Below are 27,701 nucleotides of genomic sequence, written 5' to 3'. Positions count from 1 at the left end.
TCAAACAAAAGGGTTGAAAAATAAAGTGTGCAACAACAATTAGCCATGCTTTAAAGGAATGCATTTGGAATTACCAGCGTTCGGTATTGTAAACATGGAACACAATCTACATTTATTGAAGGTAAGCAATTGTGAAATGTGAATAGAAAAATAATAATATATTTTTTTATTCATTTCCTTTAGTGATCAATTTTATATCGTCAAATTGGGCAATCCATCATTTTAATAAAAAATCGTCTATCAATCAAAAGATGGGTTATTGTATTAATCTTTTAAATTGCATTTCTGTTTTACCTGTCTTTTTTAGTTTGAACCCAAGTAGAACAGTGTATCAGACATTTCGGTCGCTATGTTTGCTAATTGAAATTATTGAATATTTTTGCAAAGTTTTACAGAAATGCTTATATTAAAACCACTTTTTAACGGAAAAATTGTGTAGAAAGTTCATTTTATGATATAAAATTTATAAAGTTGACAAAATGAGAGCGATTGAGACAGTTTTACGCAGGAGTGTGTTTTTTCTGACTTCAATAAATGTGATTTATCTTATTGTTTTTGTATTTGGTTGTGAATGTAAAAATTCTAACGTCGAAGGTCTGCTACCGGTCAAAGTTGGAGAAAATATTACAATTAATTGTTATTCAAGTTATAAAAATGTGACGTGGAAATTTAAGAACCAGATGATTGATTTAACAAAAAACAGATTGATAATTCGCAGTGTCAAAACAAATGATACGAATGAAATATCCGAAATGCAAGAAAGTTATCAAATGTCCTTGACTATTATTAATATACAACTGGAAGATGAAGGACTTTATACATGCGAAACCACAGATGATGTTGTACTTCATAAAGTTTTTATGCAACCTTATATAATGCCAAATATTGTTCATGCCAATGGGCAAAAGGTAAAGCAAAAAATTGGAAACCCAGTTAAATTGTATTGCGTAGTTGAATTATACCCACAAAATAATACACTACAAACGCAAATGAAATGGCTGAAGGATGAAAATTCTTTCAGCTTTTTGGACAAGTCTTCCAGCTACAACTTTATAAATTCGACTCATCTCAATTATACTTTGGAGCTAACAGAAGTGTACAAAAAAGAAAACGGTTCGTACGCCTGCGTTGTATACTTTACTTCCGGCGAAGAAGCAACAAGAACTAACATAGCCTTGTTGGTGATGGATGTACCAAAGGTTAGCATTGATTATGTTAAGGCAGTAGGTGCTACTAAAATTTATCTGAATTGGACCATTAACGACGGAAACGATCCCGTGCAAAAGTACTTTATACAGTACTTACAGAAAGGCAAACCTGATTTGACATACTATAAAGACGTGATTGGAGGTGGAAACACATCTTATGTCTTGGAACATTTTTTCCCAAATACAAGTTATTTTTTAAGAATGTCTGCAAAAAATAGCATTGGAGATGGAACTCCATTTCAGTATCCTTTCGAAGTACGTACTCTGGAGCAAGATCCCATTTTTATACCAAAAGTTAAAACGACAGGAAGCACGTCTTCAACTATAACAATTGGTTGGGATCCACCCCCAATAAACTTAATTCCATATGTTCAATACTATGAACTAGTTGTTTCGGAAGCAGGCGAAATTCCGAAAATAGTGGAAGAAGCAGTTTATCAACAGAATTCCCGTAATTTACCATATATGTTCGACAACCTAAAAACAGCTACCGAATATGAATTCAAAGTTCGAGCTTGTAGTGACTTGACGAAATTATGTGGGCCTTGGTCAGATATAGTTAATGGGACTACGATGGATGGTGTTTCGTCGAAACCAACTGATCTTAAAGTTGTTTGCATACATAACAACGTATCTAATATTAACACGGTTGACGTTGCATGGATGGATCCAGAAAAACCAAATGGTAAAGTAGTTTCATATCAAATTCAACTGGAAGGCACATCTTCTTATAATTACAATTACAATGAGAGCACCATTTCTAATGAGCAACAATACAAGCTCTACGTAATGGTAAAACATTTCATTCTTTTGGATTTAAAAATATACAAAATATCGGAAAATAATAAAAATATGTAACATATATTCTATTTATATTCTATATTCTACAGAATTTATAAAGTATCATCAATATGGTGTAATACCAAATATTACATTGCTTTGATATTATCTTTTCTCTGATTGGTTCAGATTTTAATGGACGATTTCAATGTGTGGACATTTTTAAATGAAATTGCTACTAAAACTAAATTAATCCGAGTCCCTTTTATGCCAAAAGGCTATAAAGGCAAATGAAGATTATAACTAAGGAACTAAGAATTCAGGTAATGTTTAACAAAAATTAACTTTTAATTAAAAAAAAAATAAGTTCTAATTATTCTGTTTACTTTCAGAGAAACTAATTTAGCTTACAGGTTGCTGACTTATTGGAAATCTAGGCACATCTACATATTAGAAAAAGCATGCTGATATGGTTATTATGATAAGAAAGATAATGCTTTATACAGTTTTTTTGTTATTTATAGTAATAAAACTAAATAAGATTTTGGGCGCAATATATATATTTTTTGATTGAAATTTATTGCCAATTTCAATTAATTATTTAATTGAATCAATCAAATAGTTGATTGATTTTTGTCGCGAAATTAATTAAAATTTTAATTGATTTAATTAAAACATTGATTGAATTTTATGTCAAAAAACAATCACTGTTTTAATTGATTCAATCACACAATTAATCGATTCCGTGACAAATGTCAATTAAATTTTTAATTGAAAATCGTGTTGGTTTTCAATCAAAATGGGTGATTGATACTATCATTTTCGTGATTGAAGACATTTCAATTAAAAAAATTATTGAATCCGCGAATTTCGTGATTGAAATAAAAAAAAATTTTTGTTTGTAATATCCACTTGCCAGTATAGCATTTAGTATTTAAGGTGGGTATTAAGTTCGAGTTTAGCTACTAAAATCGCCATTTTCACGATTACTTTCCTTTAATAATCCGTTTTAAAGAATATAACATTTATAAAAACTTGCTTTGGGCCATTCCCCATGATCAAATTTTCACAAAAAACGTATAATTTTATACTTTTCTTACTGATTTATTACGAAGTTAGTGCTCACCTTTAGGAATTGCTGTAACATAAAACAAGTAAGGAAAGTCTAAAGTCGGGCGGGGCCAACCATATTATACCCTGCACCCATAAGCGTAGGAAGGCCTCTGGGGAGGGGGCTTAGACCCCCCAGAAAAATTTTAGCCCCCCCCCCAGAATTTGAAAACCTATTTCCGATTTTACATTTTTCTAAAAATTAAACAAGTATATACAACCGCACAAAGTTCCGCTAAAGACTTTCATGCACAATCGAATTACTTTGGCTGTGGTAGCAGTTGCCGATGGCAATGTTTGAAATCTGATATTTATAAAATAAATCTGTGGTTTAACTTTTGATTTAGTTGAATAACTAAAGCTCCTTTATTATTTTGTTTAGTCTGGTTTTGTCAATTTAATTAAAAAAATAGTAATTGATACTATTCTTTCATAAATTAATATCTTAATAATGCCGCAAAAAAGCATAGCCAAAAAGAATTGAAAATGTTCTTTTTGGGCCCGGAAGTGGTGCAAAATTGACGGAGAAACGATGAATGTAATATGAAATTGTCATAGAACGAATGTCCACCGTTTCAGCAGCCGTTGCAATGAATTTGCATCACTTCTTAAGTTGTGATCCAAATTCAGTGTTTTGAATGTGAATTAAAAATGTTTGGTATATTTTCCCAAATAATAAATTTTTATATTTTTTTGTGATTTTTAATGCATTCTAACGCTTGTTTGAAACGTTTTCCCTCGAATATTTTCAAAAATTCTATAAAAATTTCTATTATGAATTTAGCATTTTTGTGGCAAAATTTGAATAATTTGTACCATTTTATTTATTCTTACTTTTTTTTTAAAAGAAAACAAAAAATTACGCATTAAAATATGAAAAAAATTAAGTAAACAACTTCCTGTGTAGTTAAAATAATTAACATCTTTGTGAGGACATTTTTGGAAGTGCTTTTAAAGTTGTGCCTTCAGAACAACTCCTATTTTTTTTGCTGGGAAAAGTGTGGAACTACTTTTAGTTGCTTTATTATAAATTAATTGTCGAGTTATTTTTGATGCCTATATTGTTATTCATTTTTATGAAATAAAACATTAATTGAACCTATAAGTTCAGTCTACAAATTTTCAGCTAGGGGGGCTATAGCCCCCCCTAGGAAAATTGTCTAGCTACGCTAATGCCTGCACCAGGGAACCACCCTGGTGCAATTGTTAGCATGTCCCCCTTGGATACACAGGGTCGTGGGTTCAAACCCAGTTTCGACCAAACATCAAAAAGTTTTTCAGTGGTGGTTATCGAACCTCATTAATGCTGGTGACATTTCTGAGTATTTCAAAGCTTCTCTAAGTGGTTTCACTACAATGTGGAACGCTGTTCGGACTCGACGTTAAGCCCTTGTCATTGAGCTTAACATAGAATCGGGCAGCACTCAGTGATAAGAGAGAAGTTCACCACGGTGGTATTACAATGGACTGAATAGTCTGAGTAAGAATGAGATATCGTGCTGTCACTATACCTAACCTATACCAAGCACCACTTTGTGGATTCATATTTTCCAGTTTGTTGCGTTATATATATAAAGGTTTATATTCCCCAAACTTTTTTAAACTCCTACAAAATCTCATGGCTTAAAATTTAAATCGGCTAATGCCCTGAGGCGAAGCACAATGTTAGTAACAAAATATGGAAAATTTTAAATCTACGGCCATTTTTATGCAATTACGCAAATTTGCATTTATGATTTATCAGTCGATAGATACATATGTATTAGTGGTATAGGAAAATTTGATTTTGGATCATTTTTACATTAGCACAAGGAAAATAGGGTTATTTTGGCTATGTTAACCCAATTCGGAAAAACATCAATGTGGGAGTTATGTCTAAATCTGAACCGATTCCAATCAAATTTAGCACACTTGACGATACTATTAATTGTACTCCTTGTGTGGTGTTGCCTGCGCACCGCACCTGAAGTGGTCGTCATCATATTTAATAAAATTTTTCTTTGTGCATTTCCATTTCCGTTTATGGTATGTATGATATTTCTGTAAATCGGTGAATAGTGTTCTGCATTGGTTTCGTAAGCACAACAAAATTAAGATAATTAGAATAACGTTTATATTGTAAGTGCTACAATAAAATATGTATTTGTTTGTAGTTGTAGATGTAAAAACCTTGACTTAAAAACCTTGACATTAACATAAAATGCTATAATTTTATTTTGTGTAACGCTTCAATGTCGATATAAATACAAAACTGTCAATTTAAGAACAAAATTTATAATTTTATGTGAGTTTTTTTCCAGTGCATAATCGCACAATAAATGAAATAAACAATGGCAACACTGACAAGAAAATTACGCTCGCTTTGAGAGAACATTTCTGTCTGATGAATGTTCGTCTTCATAAGAATATCGGTGATTGCAGAGTGTGACAACAACAAACATAGCAAAAGAACTGGCGAATGACTCATGAATGATTACTTCATTCAAAACAAAAAAATATTATTTAGAATCTTGGGCAAAAAACAAAACCAACTACAGGAGACCACACACACGACCATTGCCATGGAAAGAGCTAACTAGTTAGGGAGAGACAAACCTACATATGTACATAGTACACAAATGTATCTATGTACGTACATATGAACAACGAGACTAGACCAACATACCCAGCAACGATCTATCTCGTGTACTGTGGATAAATAAAAATGATCAAATCGCGTTGAATAGCAAAGCGGAGAGGGATACCCTAGCAAACTTAAATTGCAATATCTCCGACAAATAACTGAAGAAAAATTAATGCAAACAAATAAAAATTATATTCTCTTACACACGAACAAAAGAGAAATGTCCACATGAAAATGTGAGCCTAGTGAACTGAAAGATCCATTGCCTTCGTTGAAGCATTGCGAAACAATTGACAAAATTTCTAATTCAGTCTATCTCTGATCGCCCAATGATTAAATTTAAATAATTTTAAGTACGAAGAGTTTTTCATGACAAAAAACACAAAAGACGTTCAATTGGTCTTTCTTCAAAACGACCACCAACAAAAAAGAACTGAAACAAAAATTATATAGAAACGAAGGAATCTGTATAAGTATTCAAAAAGAATTAACAAAAAAAAAAAAACGAATATTAAAGTTTACGAAACGAATTACGTCAATTTTTTTATCATGAAACGGTTAAATAGTTAAAAATAAACGGTAGGCACAAATGTTCGCTAAAAAGCCTGATATGGGGAAAATAAATAAAAAAATGTTGACCAATATATATATATATAGTATATCTGTGAAAACTTTTTTCAAATAAACGTAGTGCAAATTAAACATACATATTGACATATGTGATCACATTTGTGGTTAATATCTAAAATTATGGATATGAATTATTAAAAAAAGATACAAACATAATAAAATTGTGAATCACTATAATAATATTGAAATGGATATTAACACAATTCTTATTAAAATTTTTAAAATACAATACATTCGCAGGTTCATGTGCAGATAGAGGCTTACAGTAGATGTATACGAATATATCACCATACATACAGTCTACCTATAATGTCTTCGTATATCAAAAATATGTACATAAATATTAGAAAAATTTATAAAGATTTCATTATAAACCATGAAGTTTAAAAAAGAATAACAACAAAAAAGTGAATTTGTAAAGTTGGTGTAGTTTCGAAAAAATCCTAACCTTTGCGATAAACTACTAAGTGTTATACACTCATATTAAAAGTCGGAAAATTATAGCAGTTATGGTAGCTCTTACTACAACTTTTGGATTCGTAAATTGTTTACACTGTAAACAGTTTCTCAACTACTTATTAAGAAACCAAACGTTATTTAGAGCTCTCTAACTTTAAGACTAAAACTTAACACATGCGATCAGCAAATAATTTTAAAAAATCCGATTTTTGAGGAAAAAGAAGATATGATCTTAACGTACTGTTTTCATTACACCGAAAGGTTAAAGTGGCACACTATTCAGTCCAAAGTCAACTGAAAGAATTTTATTCATAACAATGAGGAAATACTTTACAATTGTAATCGAAATTGAGAATATAGACTGCACAGAAATAAAATGAACTAAATTATATTCCATTTTGTGAGATGTTCATAACCTGGTGTTGAAAAAACGAGAATTGACGGCCATTTTTGGATTTTATACTGCTATTTACCAAATACTTCCTTCTTATAAAAGAAAAAATGAACTAAAAGAACTAAATCAAAAAAAAAAATCATTGACGCCAAATCATTACCATATTAACCGCCGTAGTGCATTCTTACTATTTTTTAGAAGTGTACGAAAAATCAACGAAAATTTCAAAAGCAGATTTAATTAGATTAGATTTTACTAAATTCGAATAAGAGCACCCTCAAAAAAAAATCGCTTCTGTAACATATACCCCAAACACATTTTGCTTCAATCATATATTTTTATACCCTGCTCCACACTGTGGAACAGGGTATTATAAGTTAGTGCATATGTTTGCAACACCCAGAAGGAGACGAGATAGACGCATGGTGTCTTTGGCAAAAATGCTCAGGGTGGGCTCTTGAGTCGATATAGCGATGTTCGTCTGTCCGTGAACACATTTTTGTAATCAAAGTCTAGGTCGCAGTTTTAGTCCAATCGACTTCAAATTTGGCAAAAGTGTGTGTTTTGGCTCAGAATAGATCCCTATTGATTTTGAAAGAAATCGGTTCAGGTTCAGATTCGCCCGATATGGACTTATATGGCCCCAGAAGCCAGAGTTTTACCCTAATTTACTTAAAATTTTGCACAAGAAGAACAATTAGTACTATAGTCAAGTGTGCCAAATTTTATTGAAATCGGTTCAGATTTAGATATAGCTCCCATATATATCTTTCGCCCGATATAGACTAATACGGTCCCAGAAGCCAGAGTTTTACCCCAATTTGGTTGAAATTTTGCACAGGGAGTAGAATTAGCATTGGTTCAGATTTAGATATAGCTCTCATATGTTGCTTTCGCCCGATTTACACTCATATGACCACAGAGGCTAATTTTGTGCTCCGATTTAGTTGAAATTTTGCACAGGGAGTAGAATTAGCATTGTCGCTATGCGTGCAAGATTTGGTTGAAATAGGTTCAGATTTAGATATAGCTCCAATATATAGCTTTCGGCCGATTTACACTCATATGACCACAGAGGCCAATTTTTGGTCCGATCTAGTTGAAATTTTGCACAGGGAGTAGAATTAGCATTGTAGCTATGCGTGCCAAATTTGGTTGAAATTGGTTCAGATTTAGATATATCTCCCATATATAGCTTTCGCCCGATTTACACTCATATGACCACAGAGGCCAATTTTTGGTCCGATTTAGTTGAAATTTTGCACAGGGAGTAGAATTAGCATTGTAGCTATGCGTGCCAAATTTGGTTGAAATTGGTTCAGATTTAGATATATCTCCCATATATAGCTTTCGCCCGATTTACACTCATATGACCACAGAGGCCAATTTTTAACTCCGATTTAGTTGAAATTTTGCACAGGGAGTAGAATAAGCATTGTTGCTATGCCTGCCAAATTTGGTTGAAATCGGTTCAGATTTAGATATAGCTCCCATATATATGTTTTTCTGATTTCGACAAAAATGGTCAAAATACCAACATTTTCCTTGTAAAATCGCCACTGCTTAGTCGAAAAGTTGTAAAAATGACTCTAATTTTCCTAAACTTCTAATACATACATATCGAGCGATAAATCATAAATAAACTTTTGCGAAGTTTCCTTAAAATTGCTTCAGATTTAAACGTTTCCCATATTTTTTTACTAACATTGTGTTCCACCCTAGTGCATTAGCTGACTTAAATTTTGAGTCTATAGATTTTGTAGAAGTCTATCAAATTCTTCCAGATCGAGTGTACTTGGGACAAACCTTTATATATAGCCCCCAACACATTTGACGGATGTGCTATGGTATCGAAAATTTAGATCTACAAAGTGGTGCAGGGTATAATATAGTCGGCACCGTCCGACTTTAGACTTTCCTTACTTGTTCAGGATGAAAAAGACTACAACATATTAAAATAATGGGTGTAAAAATTATATGTTTGGAAGTCGAATTTTTAGCACATTATTTTTAAATACAAGCATATAATGTTCATAAACTAGAATAACATGTTTGCGATATATATGTTAGAACATATTATGTTTGGGACATAACATTTAATATGTGTAGACATAACATTTTGTGTGTTGGGACATAACATTTAATATATTAACATAGAAATTGCCTGTGTTTAGAAAGAGAGACTGAGAGAGTATACTGGAAGTAAAAACATGGAAGTAATTAAAGAATATCAGGGCACATAAATATATGTTAGTAATATCTAAATTCGATAAATTTGTCTTCATTTCAATTGCCTTCGTCCGGTGTAGATCTCAGACGAAAAATAGGTTTCGGCCAAAAATCGATAATTAGGTTCCGCGTCAAGTGACCGATTAACCGAAGCCGAAGCGTTTTCATTAATTTATTTCATATCGAATTGTCCCAGTGTTAAATTTGTCTCAGTCAAAACACCCAGTACAAATAAAACGTAAAAAATTATAAAAAATCCATGTTTGTCATTATAATAGCAAACTACTGAATTTTGGATACTAAAAATCAGTTAGTTCTAAAAGAATATTATAAGACATGGGCTGATTTACATTTTATTGTTATATTTATGCCTTTGTTGAATAAAATATGCTAATATGTTTAATTACAAATTTCAGGCTTTTTACCGAACATCGATTTGGCCCTAAAAAAACCGCTTCGGTCGGGCTCTCATCCGGTATCAAAATTTTATGTAGATATGATATAAATACGTGCTCTATTTTACAAACAAAAACGTGAAAGATGAATAGCTTGGGTTGGATCAAGAAGAAGGTCATTCTGAAAAAAACTGTTGTTTGGCTTCAATCACTAAATTAATTGATGCAATTTATTTATTAATTGGATAATTTGCTTCAATTATAGAAAAGATAATATATTTAACAAAAAATAAAACTTGTTTATTGTAATTAAATTATTCTAAGTTATATCAAAAAATCGTACACAAATATAACGTAAATGTCTGGTATAATTATATATACTGAAATATACTAAAGTACATTAATTCAAAATTAAATGGATCAAATTACACTTGTTTAAAAATCCTATTGCAATTTAGCTATTATTCAATTTAAGAGAAACAAAGTAAAGTATGCATAGTCAATCAAATTAACATTTACCCTACGGGAAATGGAACAACCACAGGACCGGTACAGGACTAGTCCCTGGTGTGTATGGGCCAGTCCCAGTTCTGGTCAAAATGTATGGAAGGGACCGGCCACTTTAATATGGGTTTGTCATTGACGGGGTAAATTTACACATTAGAACACGTCTTGGACTCATTGCAAAGGATATGTCCTGGGACAATTTAGCAGGAACACTCCATAGACAGGTTCTCAGGACCCACACTCGGACAAACTCTTAGAAAACTGTTTCAGTTTGGGCATCCGAATTGCATTTGAACATTTGAAATATGTCGAACAATAGGTTATTCAGATAATTTTGTTTGACCAAATGTGTAGATCCGAAAAGATATTAATATCAAGCGAGTACGGAAATCAATAAATTACGACTATTGAAAAATTGCAACTAACTGGAGCACCGGTACCAGTTCTGTGATGGGTCCGTCAGTGGCAATTTGCACCAATTTCCCGTAGGTTAATGCTAATTTAATATTACTAATAACATTCTCTGAAGTAAGTGGCTAAAGCGCAAATATTTTAATGATTCATATCTCTTAAAATCGTTAATGGCTCGTCTCGAAGACAAATTATAAACAACAAATATCCTTAAGCCCATAGGCTTGAGAACGTACTGTAGATAACAGATTTAGGAAACTCAGGAAAAACGCATATTGATGTGCATTTGTTTTCTTATAGGCAATTGTTGTTCAAAAGAGGTGGCGTTTTTTTCTAAAGTTGTGTTTACACTGAAAAAAAAGCATGCCCGGTTCCAAAGATTTTGTCTTTATTTTAAAATTTTTGGTATTGATTCCGAGCCAAAGAAGCGGAGAATACAAGTAAGGATACTTTTAAGACACAATTCTCTTTTAAATTTGGGTTTTGTGTACTTGCTTCTAGGAAGCAAATTTTAATTTTTCGCTTTTTCAGCTTTTTTTTCTTCATATGCTATCAAAGTCCTTTAAAAACGAGTTAACGACAACTTTATTTTCCACATTAAGACTCGACTTCCAGTAGAAATTATGCTATGTTTCAAGTAAAAAACGTCTTTAAAATAAAGTGTTGAAAAACATGTCCTATATTTGAATGAATTTTTGCTTTGTAGTCAAGATGCAAAAAGACAACAAATTTAAAGACAATTTCATTAAATTTAAAGAAATTTTCTGAATTACTAAAGTCCAGTTGACCTTAGCCCAAACATTTTTTCTTTCATGTTATGATACCCACTTTTAAGTGAAATCACTTAATTATAAGGACAATACGACTTCATTGAAAAGTTTATCGACTTTTGAACAAGGAAAAAAACTTTATATTAGAGAAATGCGTCTTCCATGCTCAGAAAAATTTGCATTCGTATTTTAAAGACATGAAATCTTTGACCTCACGACAATATTTTTTTCAGTGTATATCCGTCGCCGACTGTTTACATATTAATTGATGAAATTTCTAAATAATACCAAATAATAATGTAGTCTTCGTAAAACAGCTTAAACTGATTCATATAATTTTTCTTTAGTGGTTTCCTTTATTTATTATTTTATCATTTGATATATGAAGCCTTTCTTTGTACACTGTATGTATGTAGCGATGTATAGATAGTTTTGTATCAGAATTGGTATTAATCGCAAGAGTTTTATTATTTTCATACTTAGTCAACAGAAACGAAAGAACTTGGAATAAAAATAAAACCTATGTCTATCCACATTCATGCATTTATGTCTGTATGTATGTTTGAAGTGAGTAGAAAAAGTGTGAAATAATTTGTAAAGTACGTCATCGTGGTATCATCAAGCCAAAGCATAAAAAATTAACGGAAGGAAAAACGGAAGAGCCAATATCAACAGAATACAAACAAAATAAAACGATCTGTAATTATCGTCCTCCGCCCCATCTTCCACGTAAACGTCAGCATTGCCGATGGAAAAGTGAAGAGTTTTGTATTATATGTTAGCTATAATACAAAGACCACGACGACGACCTCTAGAACATCACCAACTAATACCAGCAACAAACCTAAATATCTATTTTCGTTATTATTATTTCGCAGATACAATCTGTCCAACATCCAAAGCGACATATAAATAAATAATTCATACCTATCTATATATGTACTACGTGCATACATAGACATATGAATAGGCGGATGAGAAAAAGAATTAAGGAAAACAAAAAATAGAAGAAACAAATTTCATACAGAAAAGAACAACAGATCATTATTTGCCGCCCCGCAGAAACGATACTTGCTACGAGCCGCAAACAACAAAACCGATCGAACAAGCAGCTATGGTAAAACACTAGTCCGCCTACAAATGATTTTTAAGAGAATCACAAGAGAGAGAAAGAGATTAAATAATACTACTTAAGAGAGATCAAATCAGTCTCTACTTGACGATACAATAGAAAATTAAAAAAAAAAAAACTCAAAGACACCATTCGAGAGCAATTGAACCGAAGTGTTGGAAAAAATTCTTATTCGAACGAAAGAAAAGACATTTTCTACAATTTTCACTGAGCGATCTAAACGAACGAAATAAAAATTAACTAACTTAAGAAAAGAAAACAACAAAAAAGAAAAACACCAAACAAAAACTCAAAAGAAGCAAACAATAGACATACATCAATCAAAGGTAATCGCAACACCATAAACAAAAACATCAGCTGCTACCATCGACGCTGACGCCGCAATTATAAGTAATAACGATTGTAACAATAATAACAAACGTGTGAAACGAATTTTGCCAAGCCAACGCCAACACAATAGACAAGTTGTCGATCACATACAGCTCCTCCCGAATGTGGGAGACCCATTGAATATTTGTGATTAATTAATGCGAGAATATACAAACAGTCATAAGAAATTTTAATCGCACAGCAGACAAGCATCGTGCACACTATCTCTGACATAATTGTTGGGACAAACAAACATTCTCTCACACATACACCCTCTCACTCACATTTAAACTCATAACGACCGGCAAGAGTTTTCTTTATGTTTTTGTATAAATCGAATAAAAAAGAAAAACGAAATTATTTCTTAAACAATTAAACCGCGATTAAAAAAAAAATATTTAAACAAATAAATCAACATAAAATACGACTATATAATTTTTGTTCAAACTCAAATCAAACGTTCTCTGTGCTAAAATCGTTCCATTTTGGTGCCCTACCACTAACCCCGCATAAGACGACAAAATATGACAAACAACAACGGTCTAAAGAATTAAATCATAAATTTCATATAACTACGAGACAGTAACAAGTTACCAATAACGTCGAACAACAAATATCTACTTGGCGGAAACGCTGAAACGCAGACATCGCATATCCTAATATAAAAGGTAATCACAATTCAATTAAATATTCTCATGCACAATTAGAAGTTTGCTAACCAAATAAAGCTGATAGTCAAGTAGAATTTAGAATTCATACAATTTATGATTATTATCCATTCTACGCCTTAAGGCCGATACTACGTTCGGTTATCTTTGAGTTGAAAATCACGTTATTTTCACGGTTCCCTTTTTTGTATTAATTAAAAATATAGATGAAAACCAACATATTCTCATTAAATCTTAATACGTATCGTATGTGTAAAATTATCTGATTTAAAATTTATTATTTTAATAATGTAACCGCGAAAATTTCAACACAAAAATTTCAAACTAACATAGTACCGGCCTTTAACTGCGAAGAATAAATATTGTCGTCAGCACAAACACTTCATGTCCATAAAATACGTATATCCTTTTTGCGCAGCATAGAAGACACATTTTTTTGATACAAAGATATTTCACTTGATAAAAGTTAATAAACTTTTCATTGAAGACGTTTTGTGCTTAGAGTTCGGTGATTAGACTTTAAATTGGGTAACTTTATATGAATGAAAAGAGCCAGAAAAATACTGGCAACCCTGTCCTATATACGTATTAGTGACAGTTGCATTTCGCATTGGTATTACGTATACGTCAGGAGAGTGATTGAGTTTGCTTACTTGATGCTAGGAAACTAGTTTCAATTTTTTCGATTTTCAGCTCTTTTCTTCATGTGCTTTCAAAGTCTTTTAAAAACAAATTTTCAAGTAGAAATTAGCTATGTTTCAAGTAAAAAATGTCTTTAAAAGAAAGTGTTGGACGCTTTTTTGCTTTGTCAAGATACAGAAAGGCAACAAACTTAAAGACGATTTCACTAATTTTTAAGAATTTTTCAGAATTATTGAAGTCAAGTTGACCGCGAATCGAATCATTTAACTATAACGACTTCAATGAAAAGTTTATCGACTTTTGGACAACTTTATATTAGAGAAATGCGTCTTCTATGCTAAGCATAATTAGCATTCTTATTTTAAGGACATGAAATCTTTGGCCTCACGACAATATTATATTTTTTTCAGTGTGATACAAAAATATATTTTAAAGTTCGAAAGATTGCCATTAATGTGTAGAACTCAACAAAAAATTGGAATTAATTATTTTAATATACATCCAAAAATGCTCTTCCAGATGCGCTTATGCGCAAGAGGTTCATTATTTGTTTTACACTATTTAAGCAATAAATTCAAAATTTGTACATGTAACTTGATATAAAAAATAGTATGGACAAATAAAAAACTGTGAATTTCCAAAACAAGTTTGGCAGTAGCGAACCACCAACCCATTTTTACACTCTTACAAATTTATACTAAATAATTTTTATTGAAAAAGTACGCAACACACATACATTATAAAATTTCAGGCTGGAAATAACCATTCGTATGCAACCAAAAAGATCCGAAGATCTGGCCATATACATGCAGAGAAGGAAAGAATGATCACCTCCTAGAGCAAAATGTTATTTTTGAATGGGGAGAAAACAAAAAGTTTCCCCAAAAATGTTGTTTTCTGACCAAACATAAAATGGTTGTTGAAACCAGATACAAAATGTCCTAGAAAATAGCATGTTTGCGACAAATATATTACATGTACTCCGCTCAAGAATAACATTTTGCCCTGCATCCAGAAAAAGTGACCCCTTTTTTAAGTTAAAATGAACTCATTGTGAAGAAAGTTAAACTTCGTATAGGGCCAAAGACATTTTTATTTGTTTGAACGATGTGAACTCATTGTGAAGAAAGTTAAACTTCGTATAAGGCCAAAGACATTTTTATTTGTTTGAACGATGTGATTTTGGTAGAATGCATTCCATATATTAGTTAACATTTTCCTATATTTATGTACCGCTATACTACAGAATGAAAAAATTTAACTGAATTGAATTCATATATGGAATTGTTTTATTGAACTTTGTTCATTCATTTGGACAAATCTTACATATTTGTTGAAAACCTTTTACTTCAAAATTAGAACTGCTTGTCTTCGTTTTTAAATACAATTTTATTTAATTTTTTCTTCAATAAAATGCATGTTTTATTAATATATTAAATATATTTATTAAGAATCAACATCGAAATATTAGTTTATTATTCCACTATTTCCAATTTCCATGTAATGTTATCAACTGTAAAACGTAATGTTTTTCTTCTTCTTGTGCCTTTCACTTTTAATAAGTTGCTGCCTAACGATTTTGTTCTCTTTTTACAATTTCAATACCTACAAATATAAAAAATCATAAACCAATTTTTTCACAAAAGGTTAGCGTCCTGAATGTTATCTGATGAATGAAGGGGTTGTTATTCTGTTGGTGTTGTCGTTCTTTGTACACCATCACGAATATTGATATTTACGTTTAATAATTTAAAAAAAACGAAAATTTTTCTCACCAATTTAAAATATTTTATATATATATTATTTGTTATTTAGTATATTATTTTACTATATTATACCCTCCACCATAGGATGGGGGGTATATTACTTTGTCATTCCGTTTGTAACACATCGAAATATTGCTCTAAGACCCCATAAAGTATATATATATTCTGGGTCGTGGTGAAATTCTGAGTCGATCTAAGCATGTCCGACCGTCCGTCTGCTGAAATCACGCTAACTTCCGAACGAAACAAGCTATCGACTTGAAACTCTATACAAAATGTTGTCAAAAATTTATTTCTTAAGAAAATTTTGTCAAAATTTTATTTCTATAGAAAATTTTGTCAGAATTTTATTTCTGTAGAAAATTTTTTCAAAATGTTGTTTCTATAGAAAATTTATGAAGCATTTCATAATTGGAGAGGACTATTTTGCAAAATCTTCCAAAATATCAGGAATTCTACCAATCTATCAAACAGTAAAAAATCTGCCATCTTTGGTAGACTCGTGTTCATAATTGTATATAGCCCCCGTATAAAGCGACCCTCATATTTCAATTCTGGCTCTATAATTACCGCACAAAATTTCATATCGGTTCGTAATTATTTCTTCCCTTTGTTTTGTCTATTATATATCCCGCATGGACTAACTTACAATTTAGAAGATGATGTTAAGAAGTTTTAAGATGCCTTGCCATCGGCCGCAACCCAAGTAATTTAATTGTGGATGACGTCTTTAGTAGAAGTTTCTACGCAATCCATGGTGGAGGGTACATAAGATTCGGCCTGGCCGAACTTACGGCCGTATATACTTGTTATTTTTCTCTCCGTATACCATAACAACGCGATTCCAACTAAAAAGCAAATCACTCGCAAACATATCGATTACATAGATGACAGGTATCGATTACAGGTAGACAAAAGAAATATAGGAAAATTTCCTATATTCTAACAAGTGTGTTTCCTTAAGTTTTGAATTGGATTGAATAATTCTTAGTACGAATGAACTAAAATATTTTTCTATGCCAAGTGTTATTCGTATGTATGATAAGCTTTATATAATAAAGGCAGTCAGAATTATCATTTTATAAGAAATTTTACTAAATTTGAGGAAACTTGGTTTTAGTTCGGTTTTTGTTTATTTTTACGAATGCTATGTTATCAGTGAATAAAATTTTCTTGTTCAGTAGTAAATTCTTTACCCAGCGAAGAAAACAGTATAAGTAAAGTCCCATGCCTTATTCTAGTTAATGAACTATTCCTAACTGCTTTCAGTTTAGGATTTTTTTTACTGAAACAAGTAAATTTTATTACTTCAAAGAAAAAATTAACTTAATGGATATAAAATGGCTAAACTAAATTGATGAACATTTTATTCTTTAGTTTCGAAGACAATTTTTCTGGGTGTAGGAGGTGACCTATTCCTTCTCTGGGTGTAAGAACTATATCAAAATAAATATGAAACACACTTTGTAAATCTTTCTGTGGCCCCAAAATTAACCATACGATCCAAATTTTAGTCAATTCGAATGAATTTGGAGGATTCTATGCGCACAGCACAGAAACTCGGCAGTAACCATATTTTGCACACTTCTTTATGGATTCTTTAGGAAATCGTATGAAAATTTGAGGTTGGAAGAAACGCTAGATGTTTTTGGCACAACCTGAATATCAGTTTATATGTGCGTGCTATATCACAAACTTTTCTGATAGATCCATCTCGTTTTGCAATGCATGCCCAAATTTCAGAACTATAGTTTGATTATTGAAAACGGTAGCGTAAAGTCTACTGACAAATAAATCTATATCGTCTTCAAATTTGCCCTAATGAAGAATTCTTTATATACTCGTATATGATCGAAAATCGATATTTAAATATCTTACAAATGGAATTAAAAGTTATGGAGATGGGCATTAAAACGGAACAATTAATCCCATCTTTCAGACTAACTTTCTAGAAGACATAAAAACTCCTCATATTTGGAAGCTGACGCGCACCAATACACTTGGATTTAGAATTCTTTCGATGTATGCAATTCCATACATTCTAAATTGAGTATATTAACATCTTGCGAAAAAGTTTTGTTTTGTTTTAGGATACAAATTGAACTGTGTGCCCGTGTGTGTATTTCTAACTGGTCTATAAACAGAGAAGCTTGTAAAGTAAACAAATCAATATAAGACGACTATCAGGACTATTTGGCTTAGAGGAAAGTACTTTTGTCCCGAAAATGGATGGTTCGTGCGTCAATTCTCTGACGGAACCGCAGATTAAATTATATAAAACTATGATATCGAATATATGCTTATAAATTGTTTGTATTACAGAAGGGCAAGTATAGATGAAAATTTGGGAAGCCTAATTTCACAAGGTGGAGCTGATAATTAAAAAAAGCTTTTTTGTGAACATCCTTAATATTATTGTCTTTTCTGTTAAATACGTCGTTTACCTTAAATATTTTGTATTTTTCCGTCCAACAAGCCTAAACCAATTTTTCATGGTGTATATATACTGATTATTATCATAATAAACGCAATTACAATAGTAATTGATATAGGTTACAAAATTACTTAGTTCAATTACGACCGCAATTGAAAAGAATCATATACTTCAAGTACTAATGTATTTGGATTGAGTACTAGCTCAATTGGGTGTTATGACAAATTCCAATTACCTTTGTACTCAATCTTACAATTTGCGTAATTGGATTTATGATTTTCGTAATAAGCTGAAAATCAAATACAAAAATAATTGAAATCACAATTTTTGTATTTGGTTCAAATATTCAGTTATTTCTGTGATACAAACTTGTTTTTATTGTATTCGACCTGTATTTGATTTTTCCAATTATTGAATTATTGATAAAAACGAGCTCGAGGTCCGTGTGTGTTGTTAACAGGCTCTGAGTCGTTACACCCATAGAAAAAATCATGAACGGCGTGGTCATTTCAAAACGATCCGTGCATGAAAGTGAATCAAAACGCATGTGTTGTTAAATTGAGAACAGACGGGGTCAATCTGACAACGTTAAAATGACGGCATGCGTTGTCAAACCAACAACCAGCGTTCATGATCTGACAACGTAATGGTTACGAATTTATAAACAAAATTAAAAAAAGATTTCGGCTACCGTGACTCGAATCTGTGTTGTCTGCACCATACGCGTTAACAGACGCCTTAGCACATTGCACCACCGACGGAGTTCCTATAACAACGTCTAACGATTATTTTAAGACTTTTCATGGTCAAAGAAAAACGAATGCCGTTCATGAAATCGTGAACGCCCGTGGACGAAATCGTGAACATTCCATTTTGATTTTTTATGAACGTTTCCGTTTCATTTTGTCACGGTTCGTTCTCGACTGTAGAACGCAATTTTTCACTATTAGTTTTGGTTCTACTCCATAGTGGGTGTCATATTTTTGTTGTTTTCAAAAGTCTTTCAATGAAAAGACGAAATATTGAATAAAAATAAATTAAAAACACAGACCTCGAGCTCGTTTTTATGAATAATTCTTTAATTGTTTAAATATTTATTTAGTTACAAGTTACAAGAATTGTTTTTAAAACTTTGGTTTGGTGGGAGTCGGGGTCGAGCAAAATTTTTACGACTCCGGCTCCACAGCCCTGGTTGATCCTATTAATTTCGTGACTGAAGCTTTTTCAATTAAAAAATTAGTTGGATTAAGTTAATTTCATGACTGAATCCAAATACATTTTTCGTTTCGGATTATATTCTACATAAAGTTAAATATATCGGCAAAAGGCATAATAATACGACATTATAATAAAATGTTGGTACTAATTATTATTTAACATAGTCGTATTGGTAAGATCCATCCCCAATTATTGGGATCGAACTTCAAAGCTCAAAATGGGGCTTTGTCTAATGGAAGAAATAAAGTAAAAATACTTTTATTTACCAATAATAGTTAGTAATTTGCGGCAAATCATAGCCATATTAATTATGCAGTAGCTTATTCTCATTTTCTGTTAACTGATTGAAGCCTAAAGTTGAAGCTATATGAAATTGGCTGTAAATAGAGTAAAATTTTGTAATCAATATAAGTTCAAATTGCGGAATTTCTCCAGACAGATACGTCCCTTTTTGTACTCATTTATTTTCCTATTAAATATACCACAATTCCATTTCAAGTTTTCGAGAAAACATAATTAGTCTTAATTAATAATAGAATTAATAAATTAAAAGAAAAATATTCAAACTTATTTCTTTATTTGCAGGATAATTTTAAATACTCTTCGAAACAAATCTACGAAAAAAACAACAACGGAATAAACAAATTAATAATTAACAAAGGAGTCCCGTATACTGTGTATATAAAAAAGCCTAAACTATCTACTTGTTTATTTCTATAATGAAACATTGAATGTGATATTTGAAATTACAATTTTACATCCCCAAAAAAGAAAGAAGAAAACTATATTTTATACTCATACTAGCACCTACAGATATCCCTACAAGAACGCACCAGCAGCCTACAGACAATCTCATTGTTCGACACCAAAGAGTTGTGAATCCCATATAGATTTGCGAATAACCCCATCTAATAATCATCCACAATATGGCCGATAAGGTAGATCAAGCCCAGGCGATGAATAACAATCATAATGATGGACGTAAGATACGAAAATCGCCTGAATTTCAGCCTCAGCAACAGGTCATCGTTCCAGCTAGCATCACCCGTGAGAGAAGTTTCGTGCGTACATCGAACCAACAGGTAAACAACACGTTTCATATGCAGTTAAGAGAAAAACTTTATTCCTCTTATTTTTGTTACAGAATGCAAATAAACGTCGTAGTTTGGCATTCAATATTCAAAGTGGAGCCAATAATCAAGGTGGACAATTGAGAGGCAAGCCCACAATGGACATTTATAGGCCTCCGAGTAAGTACTGCTCATTCACTATAAACATTTTTATATACATTCCGCCTAAGTTGTGTGTGTTATCATTCTTTCAATACAACTTTTTTTAATATTAATAAGATCCATAGGACATTTTTGCAGCAAATGTATTGTTTTCTCGTCAAACATTATACCAAATTAGGTACATAATTTCCGAGACATGTTTGCAATATTGATGTCCAATCTTTTGCTTTGCTAGAGTTTAAAATTTTCGAAGAGAGACTCAAAATGCTACCCACACTCAAAATAAAGTGACCCCAATATGGCACTAAAGCCGATTTAATTCTATTTTAGTTCATGGAATTATTATTTGATTTGAGAAAATTTACTCGAGTTTAATAACAGTTTTCGTGCGTTAGTTAAATTAACTAAAAAAAGGGAAACAATTATACACAAATGAAGCATAAAGATTTACTAAATTCGTGTCTCAGTTCAAAAAAAATTGTAAATTTTCTCAATAATGGGCCCGTTTTGAACTTCGTATGGCACTAAAGACATTTTTGCAATTTTTAACTCCACTTTTTTCTTTCAAGCTACACAATTTTCTTTAACAAGCGAAAAAAATAATTATGTGTAAAAACTATTGTTAAATTTGTTGAAAAATATTTACTTAGTTTTGTGAAAAAGCCGTTCCTACCTGGTGGTTTTACTTTCTTTTGAGCGCAAAGAGTTTTATTTTAACTTAAATTATTTTGATATTAATTGCGAGCCAAAGTAGCGAGTGACACATTTAACACTCAATGCACTTTTAAATTTATCTTAATTCAATCGTTTTTCTGTCTGTTACCATCATGAAATATCAAAGTCCGTCCAATTCAAGTAAGTACAAAGAGTCTTTAAAATAAAGACTTGGAAGACATTTCCTATTTATTGAACACTTCTTAGCTTTGCAGTCGAGCTTTGTAGATAAAAAGTAAACTGTGTAAATTGAACTAAATTATACTCCACATTTCGAGATTTCCACAAAGCGTTGTTAAATACAGGAAAATTTAATGTCCTATTGCACTTTTTAACTTTAGTTCTCATAGAAGAAAAAATGAACTAAAAGTAAAGAAGAAATCATTGGCGTCAAATCATGACCATTTTAACCATATAGTAGTTCATTCTTACTAATTTTTGGAATCATACGAACACTTTCTTCTCCTTTAGTTCATATTGAACTTATGTGTACGGTCATTGAACTTTATACCCACGATTAGTTCATAAAATGTTTGAGACATACTTAGAAAAAGGAAAATTTCATTGGGCTGTGGAAAATTTCGAAAAAATTATAAAATTTAACTACACAAAAAAAAAAATAATAACCAAAATTTTTCAATTAAACACTTAATTGAATTTTGGAAACGGATTCAAATAATATGTTAATTGATTCTATTAATTATTTAATCAAATCGGAATAAAATCCAATTAAAAAATGATTGATATTTGTTACGTTTCCAATTAAAATATTAATTGATCCAGTCAATTTGTTAATCAATTTGGAAATAATTTTCAATTACAAACGTGATTGAAAATTTTTTCCGTTTCCAATTACACATGTGATTGATCCAATCACCTTTGTGATTGAAATTGAATAATTTTGAGCTACGGAAAGAGCGAAAAGAGAACAAGAGAATGGGTATTTATTCAACGACGTATGATGGAGAGATCAGTCTGTGGAAGTAACTCGCGTAAATTGAAAAACATGATTGGCGGCATTCTGTCTGCTGCGTGCGAAATGTGTGCATAAATGCAACAACAAATCATAGCAAAGGGTTGAAATAAATAAAGTGTGCAACCACACTGGTAGAAAAAGTGACGTTGATACGATGAATTCCTACGTTGTATTAACGAAATTCTTCATTAAAAGTCAGCATTTCATTATAACAACGTAATTTTACGTTATATTTACGAAACCCTTTATGGAATACATTTCGTAGTATTAACGGATAATTACGTTGCTATAACGTAGCCTTTTCATTGTATTAACGAAAATTATTCGTTGTATGAATGAAACTTATTCATTGAATGAATGCAGCTTATACGTTGTATGAATGAAAATCATTCATTGTCTGAATGAAAGACGAACGTTATATTAATAAAACCTAACCCATTAATGTATTTGAGTGTAGTCATTTGTAGTATATTAATTTTTGTTAAGATCTTAGAAATATAATTTATATACAGTAGGAAATAATACAATTTCTCCAATTTCTTTGCCACTAAGGTTAATTCCGGTAATTTTTACACGTTTTCATCTGAAAGTTCACTTCCCAAAATTTACACCAAATTCCTTGCAAATATAAAAAAATTAACTCACCCACGATCTATGTTTATAATTCACAACGAAACTCTAATGAGCCTGTGTACTCTTCAGCGAAAAGAACGTAAATGTTGTATAATACAAACGACCAAATGGAGGTTTGCCCATCAGACAATTTTTCAGTTGAACTTTTTACCGTTTCAAGATGCACACGGAAACATGTCCCTTCAGTTTTTTTTGGTGCCAATTGACCCCTTTTTCCAAGCAATTGGAATTTTATACCGGTCATGGGACTGGTTGTATTTAGCCAATTGGTAGCCACTTCATGAATTTGTCTCTAGACCACAATGAACCTATCCCCTAACCGGTTCAAATGTCTCTATCACAGGGTTAATTAACACATTTCTGGCCCTTTTGCATCTATAACAGGGACAGTTCTATTTTTAGATTTTTTTTTCAGTTATATTTTCCCTACATTTGTTCATTTTCTACCAATATCACAAACATTTAAATTGACGTTTCAACGCTGGGTGTTCAATGGTGTTTGTGGCTGAATGCGTTAAGGCGTTTTGTTATGCTGCCAGTAAACCCAGGTTCAAAACCTGGCCGGAGCGAAAAAGTTTTTCAAATTGTAAAAATTAGATAAAATAACATAAGACAATTAAAAAAAACATTGATAAAAATAAGAAGTAAAATTGGTGGAAAAATTTGTTTTTTTAGAACTGTCTCTCTAACATGTCTATTTGAACTGGTTAATTGGTGGGTTGAAAACAACCGGTTAAAGGATTGGTTTGTAGGTATCTATGTGGGGGTCAATTGACCCTTCCTATGACAACCCCATGTTAATTTCACCGGTCACCTAACCAGTTGAAGGACCTGTACCGGCTATAAAGGACAGGTGAATCAACCGGTTTGGGACCAGTCCCAAGAACTGAAGGGGTGCTTATTGTCATGTATACATGTGTATGTACACATTACAAAGACGCCACAGACGTATTAGAGAGATAGAGAGTATGGAGAGACGTATTAGAGATAGTATAGAGAGACAGAAATACTCAAAGTCCCATTCGTACTATTAACGAACATATCTCATTAATATGACGAAAGATACCAATTTTAAATGTATTTTTTTAACGATCCATATCGTTATATTAACGATTACATTCGTTTTATAAATGAAATTTTCAATTCCAGTTTGGGAGTATATATAAGGTGTTAAAAGCTAAAACTTTCCAAAAGTTTCTCTCTATATGCAAATGATTATAATAATTCCATCTTTGCAAAAATTTTTATTCTAATTCTCGAAAAAAAATACAAAGTTTATATTCGTAATATTAACGAAACGTATTTCATTAATATAACGAAAAACAAAAATACAAAAATGTATTTTTACGATTGATTTCATTGTATTAACGATCACTTTCGTTCTTATAACGAAAAATTTCGTTATATTAACGAAAAATATCAACGAAGCCCGTTCGTTAATAGTACGAAGCAGTTTTCTACCAGTGTAAAAACGAATAATTTTTGCAATATAAATTAAATTTAGCGTTAATTTAACTACGGAAAATTTTTCAGTGTAACTTGTTTCATGTGAACATAGAATTCTCGTACATTTGGAAGCACTTTGACCCAAAAAAATAATATATTTGGAAGTATTGTGTTCTTACTGTAATTAAAAATTATTTGTCAAATGTTGAGTATAAACATTAATTTTTTTCCATCAAAATCTATTGTTTCTATTTCTTTCTGTTTCTCTCGCTCTCTGATTAAGATATCGCAACACATATTCCCAGTATTCATAAAAATTTTAAAAATTGAACATTAAAACTACTATACCATACAAATCCTTCGATAAACTGTCAGTAAATTATTATGAATATGTTACTAGAAATGTGTTTGCATCCAAACATAAAGGGTGATTCTTTTGAGGTTAGGATTTTCATGCATTAGTATTTGACAGATCACGTGGGATTTCAGACATGGTGTCAAAGAGAAAGATGCTCAGTATGCTTTGACATTTCATCATGAATAGACTTATTAACGAGCAACGCTTGCAAATCATTGAATTTTATTACCAAAATCAGTGGCAGAAAATCCGCTTTTTTTATCGACAAATTTTGTTCAGCGATGAGGCTCATTTCTGGTTGAATGGCTACGTAAATAAGCAAAATTGCCGCATTTGGAGTGAAGAGCAACCAGAAGCCGTTCAAGAACTGCCCATGCATCCCGAAAAATGCACTGTTTGGTGTGGTTTGTACGCTGGTGGAATCATTGGACCGTATTTTTTCAAAGATGCTGTTGGACGCAACGTTACGGTGAATGGCGATCGCTATCGTTCGATGCTAACAAACTTTTTGTTGCCAAAAATGGAAGAACTGAACTTGGTTGACATGTGGTTTCAACAAGATGGCGCTACATGCCACACAGCTCGCGATTCTATGGCCATTTTGAGGGAAAACTTCGGAGAACAATTCATCTCAAGAAATGGACCGGTAAGTTGGCCACCAAGATCATGCGATTTGACGCCTTTAGACTATTTTTTGTGGGGCTACGTCAAGTCTAAAGTCTACAGAAATAAGCCAGCAACTATTCCAGCTTTGGAAGACAACATTTCCGAAGAAATTCGGGCTATTCCGGCCGAAATGCTCGAAAAAGTTGCCCAAAATTGGACTTTCCGAATGGACCACCTAAGACGCAGCCGCGGTCAACATTTAAATGAAATTATCTTCAAAAAGTAAATGTCATGGACCAATCTAACGTTTCAAATAAAGAACCGATGAGATTTTGCAAATTTTATGCGTTTTTTTAAAAAAAAAGTTATCAAGCTCTTAACAAATCACCCTTTATTATCACATGCGTCTCAAAAACTTTATGCTAATTTAAGCCCAACAAATAAGGTAGTTAAAGTTTTTTGTACTGTAGTCCGGAAATGGATCGAAACTATATTTGTCCGGATTAGCGAGGTTATACTGTTTGTTTGCACAATACAAATAAATTATTGTTTGAACAAATTCTGAAAATATATATGCTTGAATCTAGAGTTGAGCGCGTGAGTGAAATTTCACTCACACAGATTCACGAATCAACATGATTATTCACGCACGTGATGTTTGGTAACCTCTCACACTCACGCATATTCATGAAGTGAAAGCAGTATTCACATAAAATAACTACTTTTCAAGACACTCACGTAAGATTTTCCAAACGGGATTGAACAGGGAATGAACAAAATTCAAAAATAGAATATACACTAAAAAAAGTGAACTCTCTATTTCACTAAAGCCAATTTAACTTTATTTGAGTTCATGGAATTATTATGTTTGGAGAAAGTTTCTTCTACTCTAATAATTTTTGTGTACGTTAGTTAAATTAACTAAAAACGAGGAAAAAAATGTACACAAATGAAGAATAAAGATTAACTAAATTCGTGTCTTCCACAAAATAGTTCAATATTTCTTAAAATTTGTAAATTTTACTACAAATGCGTTCATCATGAACTTCGTATGGCACTAAAGACATTCTTGCAATTTTGAACTCCAATTTTTTCCTCCAACTACAAAATTTTCTTTAATAAGTGAAAAAACCTAATTATGTCTAATAAATTTTCTTGAATTTGTCGAAAAATATTTACTTATTTTTGTGATATCGGTGTGATGCTAGCGTTAGTAATACTGTTTAGTTAAAATTTTCTAAAAAATTTTAAAATTTTCTAAAACTAACCGAAAGTTTTCTTCCTGGTGGGTTCACTGTTTTTTTTTCAGTGCAGTGTAGTTACCCAGCTAAATTAATTTCAGTTATTCATATAATAGACGTGATAAGCATGCGAGTAAGAATTAAGCACGATGAGCCTTAGCATGATTTTGCAGAAATTTTATTCCCGCACATTCAGGAACCGTGTGTCACGCACGAAATATTTGTTTAGTCCCATTTACGCACATTCACGAGAGTTGCTTTGGATTTTTTCACGATACCATCCGACCTACATCAATAACAACTACTTCTACAAAGTCGATAGCTTATTTCGTATGGAAGTTAGAATAATTTCCACAGAGAACCGGACGGACATAGCTCGACCGAATTTCATCACCACCCAAAATATATATATACCGTTAGGGTGTGAGTCCAATATTTCGATATGTTATAAACGGAATGACAACGTTAGTATACCCCCATACTATGGTGGAGGGTATAAAGACGAAGAGAATTTATAAAAATGTCCTTAGGATTTTACGTGGACAAATGTGTCAAATATTAGAAAATATTGAATACTTTGTATGCTTCATTTGTGTGTTACATATTTACTCTTTTTTAGGTCATGTAACAAAAGTAAACATAAATTCTTAAAGTGAAGGAAACTTTTTCATATTGAGAAAATTTTAACTAAAACACTAAAAATAAGGATAAATTGACTTCAGAGCTTCCCTTTTTTCTATTGGTATATAG

At 31.8% G+C, this 27,701-nt stretch overlaps 2 protein-coding genes across 5 annotated transcripts in view; both read left to right on the top strand.

Moving 5' to 3' along the window:
• Positions 1-341: 341 nt before the first annotated feature.
• On the top strand, positions 342-20,624 carry LOC142224717 (tyrosine-protein phosphatase 69D-like). The gene is made up of 2 exons (XM_075294504.1): positions 342-2,000; positions 20,559-20,624. The coding sequence occupies exons 1-2, from the start codon at positions 480-482 to the stop codon at positions 20,622-20,624; spliced, it is 1,587 nt and encodes a 528-aa protein (XP_075150619.1). The 5' UTR covers positions 342-479.
• Positions 6,036-27,701, top strand: part of LOC142225669 (uncharacterized) — a 45,956-nt gene continuing 24,290 nt past the window's right edge. The window contains exons 1-4 of one of the 4 annotated variants that reach the window (XM_075295481.1): positions 6,036-6,300; positions 12,395-13,685; positions 20,331-20,827; positions 20,890-20,995. In XM_075295481.1, coding sequence (XP_075151596.1) covers positions 20,672-20,827; positions 20,890-20,995 — 262 coding nt within the window. In that variant the 5' untranslated portion in view covers positions 6,036-6,300; positions 12,395-13,685; positions 20,331-20,671. Of the gene's footprint in view, positions 6,301-11,999; positions 13,686-20,330; positions 20,828-20,889; positions 20,996-27,701 lie in introns of all 4 variants that reach the window. The other 3 variants (XM_075295484.1, XM_075295483.1, XM_075295480.1) reach the window with 3 other exon arrangements.

This window comes from Haematobia irritans, chromosome 2 (assembly GCF_050003625.1).
Source record: "Haematobia irritans isolate KBUSLIRL chromosome 2, ASM5000362v1, whole genome shotgun sequence".
Classification (NCBI taxonomy): Eukaryota; Metazoa; Arthropoda; class Insecta; order Diptera; family Muscidae; genus Haematobia; species Haematobia irritans.
Note: the sequence above shows the minus strand (reverse complement) of the source record. Positions and strands in the feature narration are given on the sequence as shown.

What these genes read in the sequence shown, in the direction of transcription:
- LOC142224717 (XM_075294504.1), top strand. Translation starts at nt 480, where the DNA reads ATGAGAGCGATTGAGACAGTTTTACGCAGGAGTGTGTTTTTTCTGACT. An exon ending in AATACAAGCTCTACGTAATG is followed by an intron (nt 2,001 to 20,558) that starts GTAAAACATTTC and finishes TAGCACCTACAG; the next exon opens with ATATCCCTACAAGAACGCAC.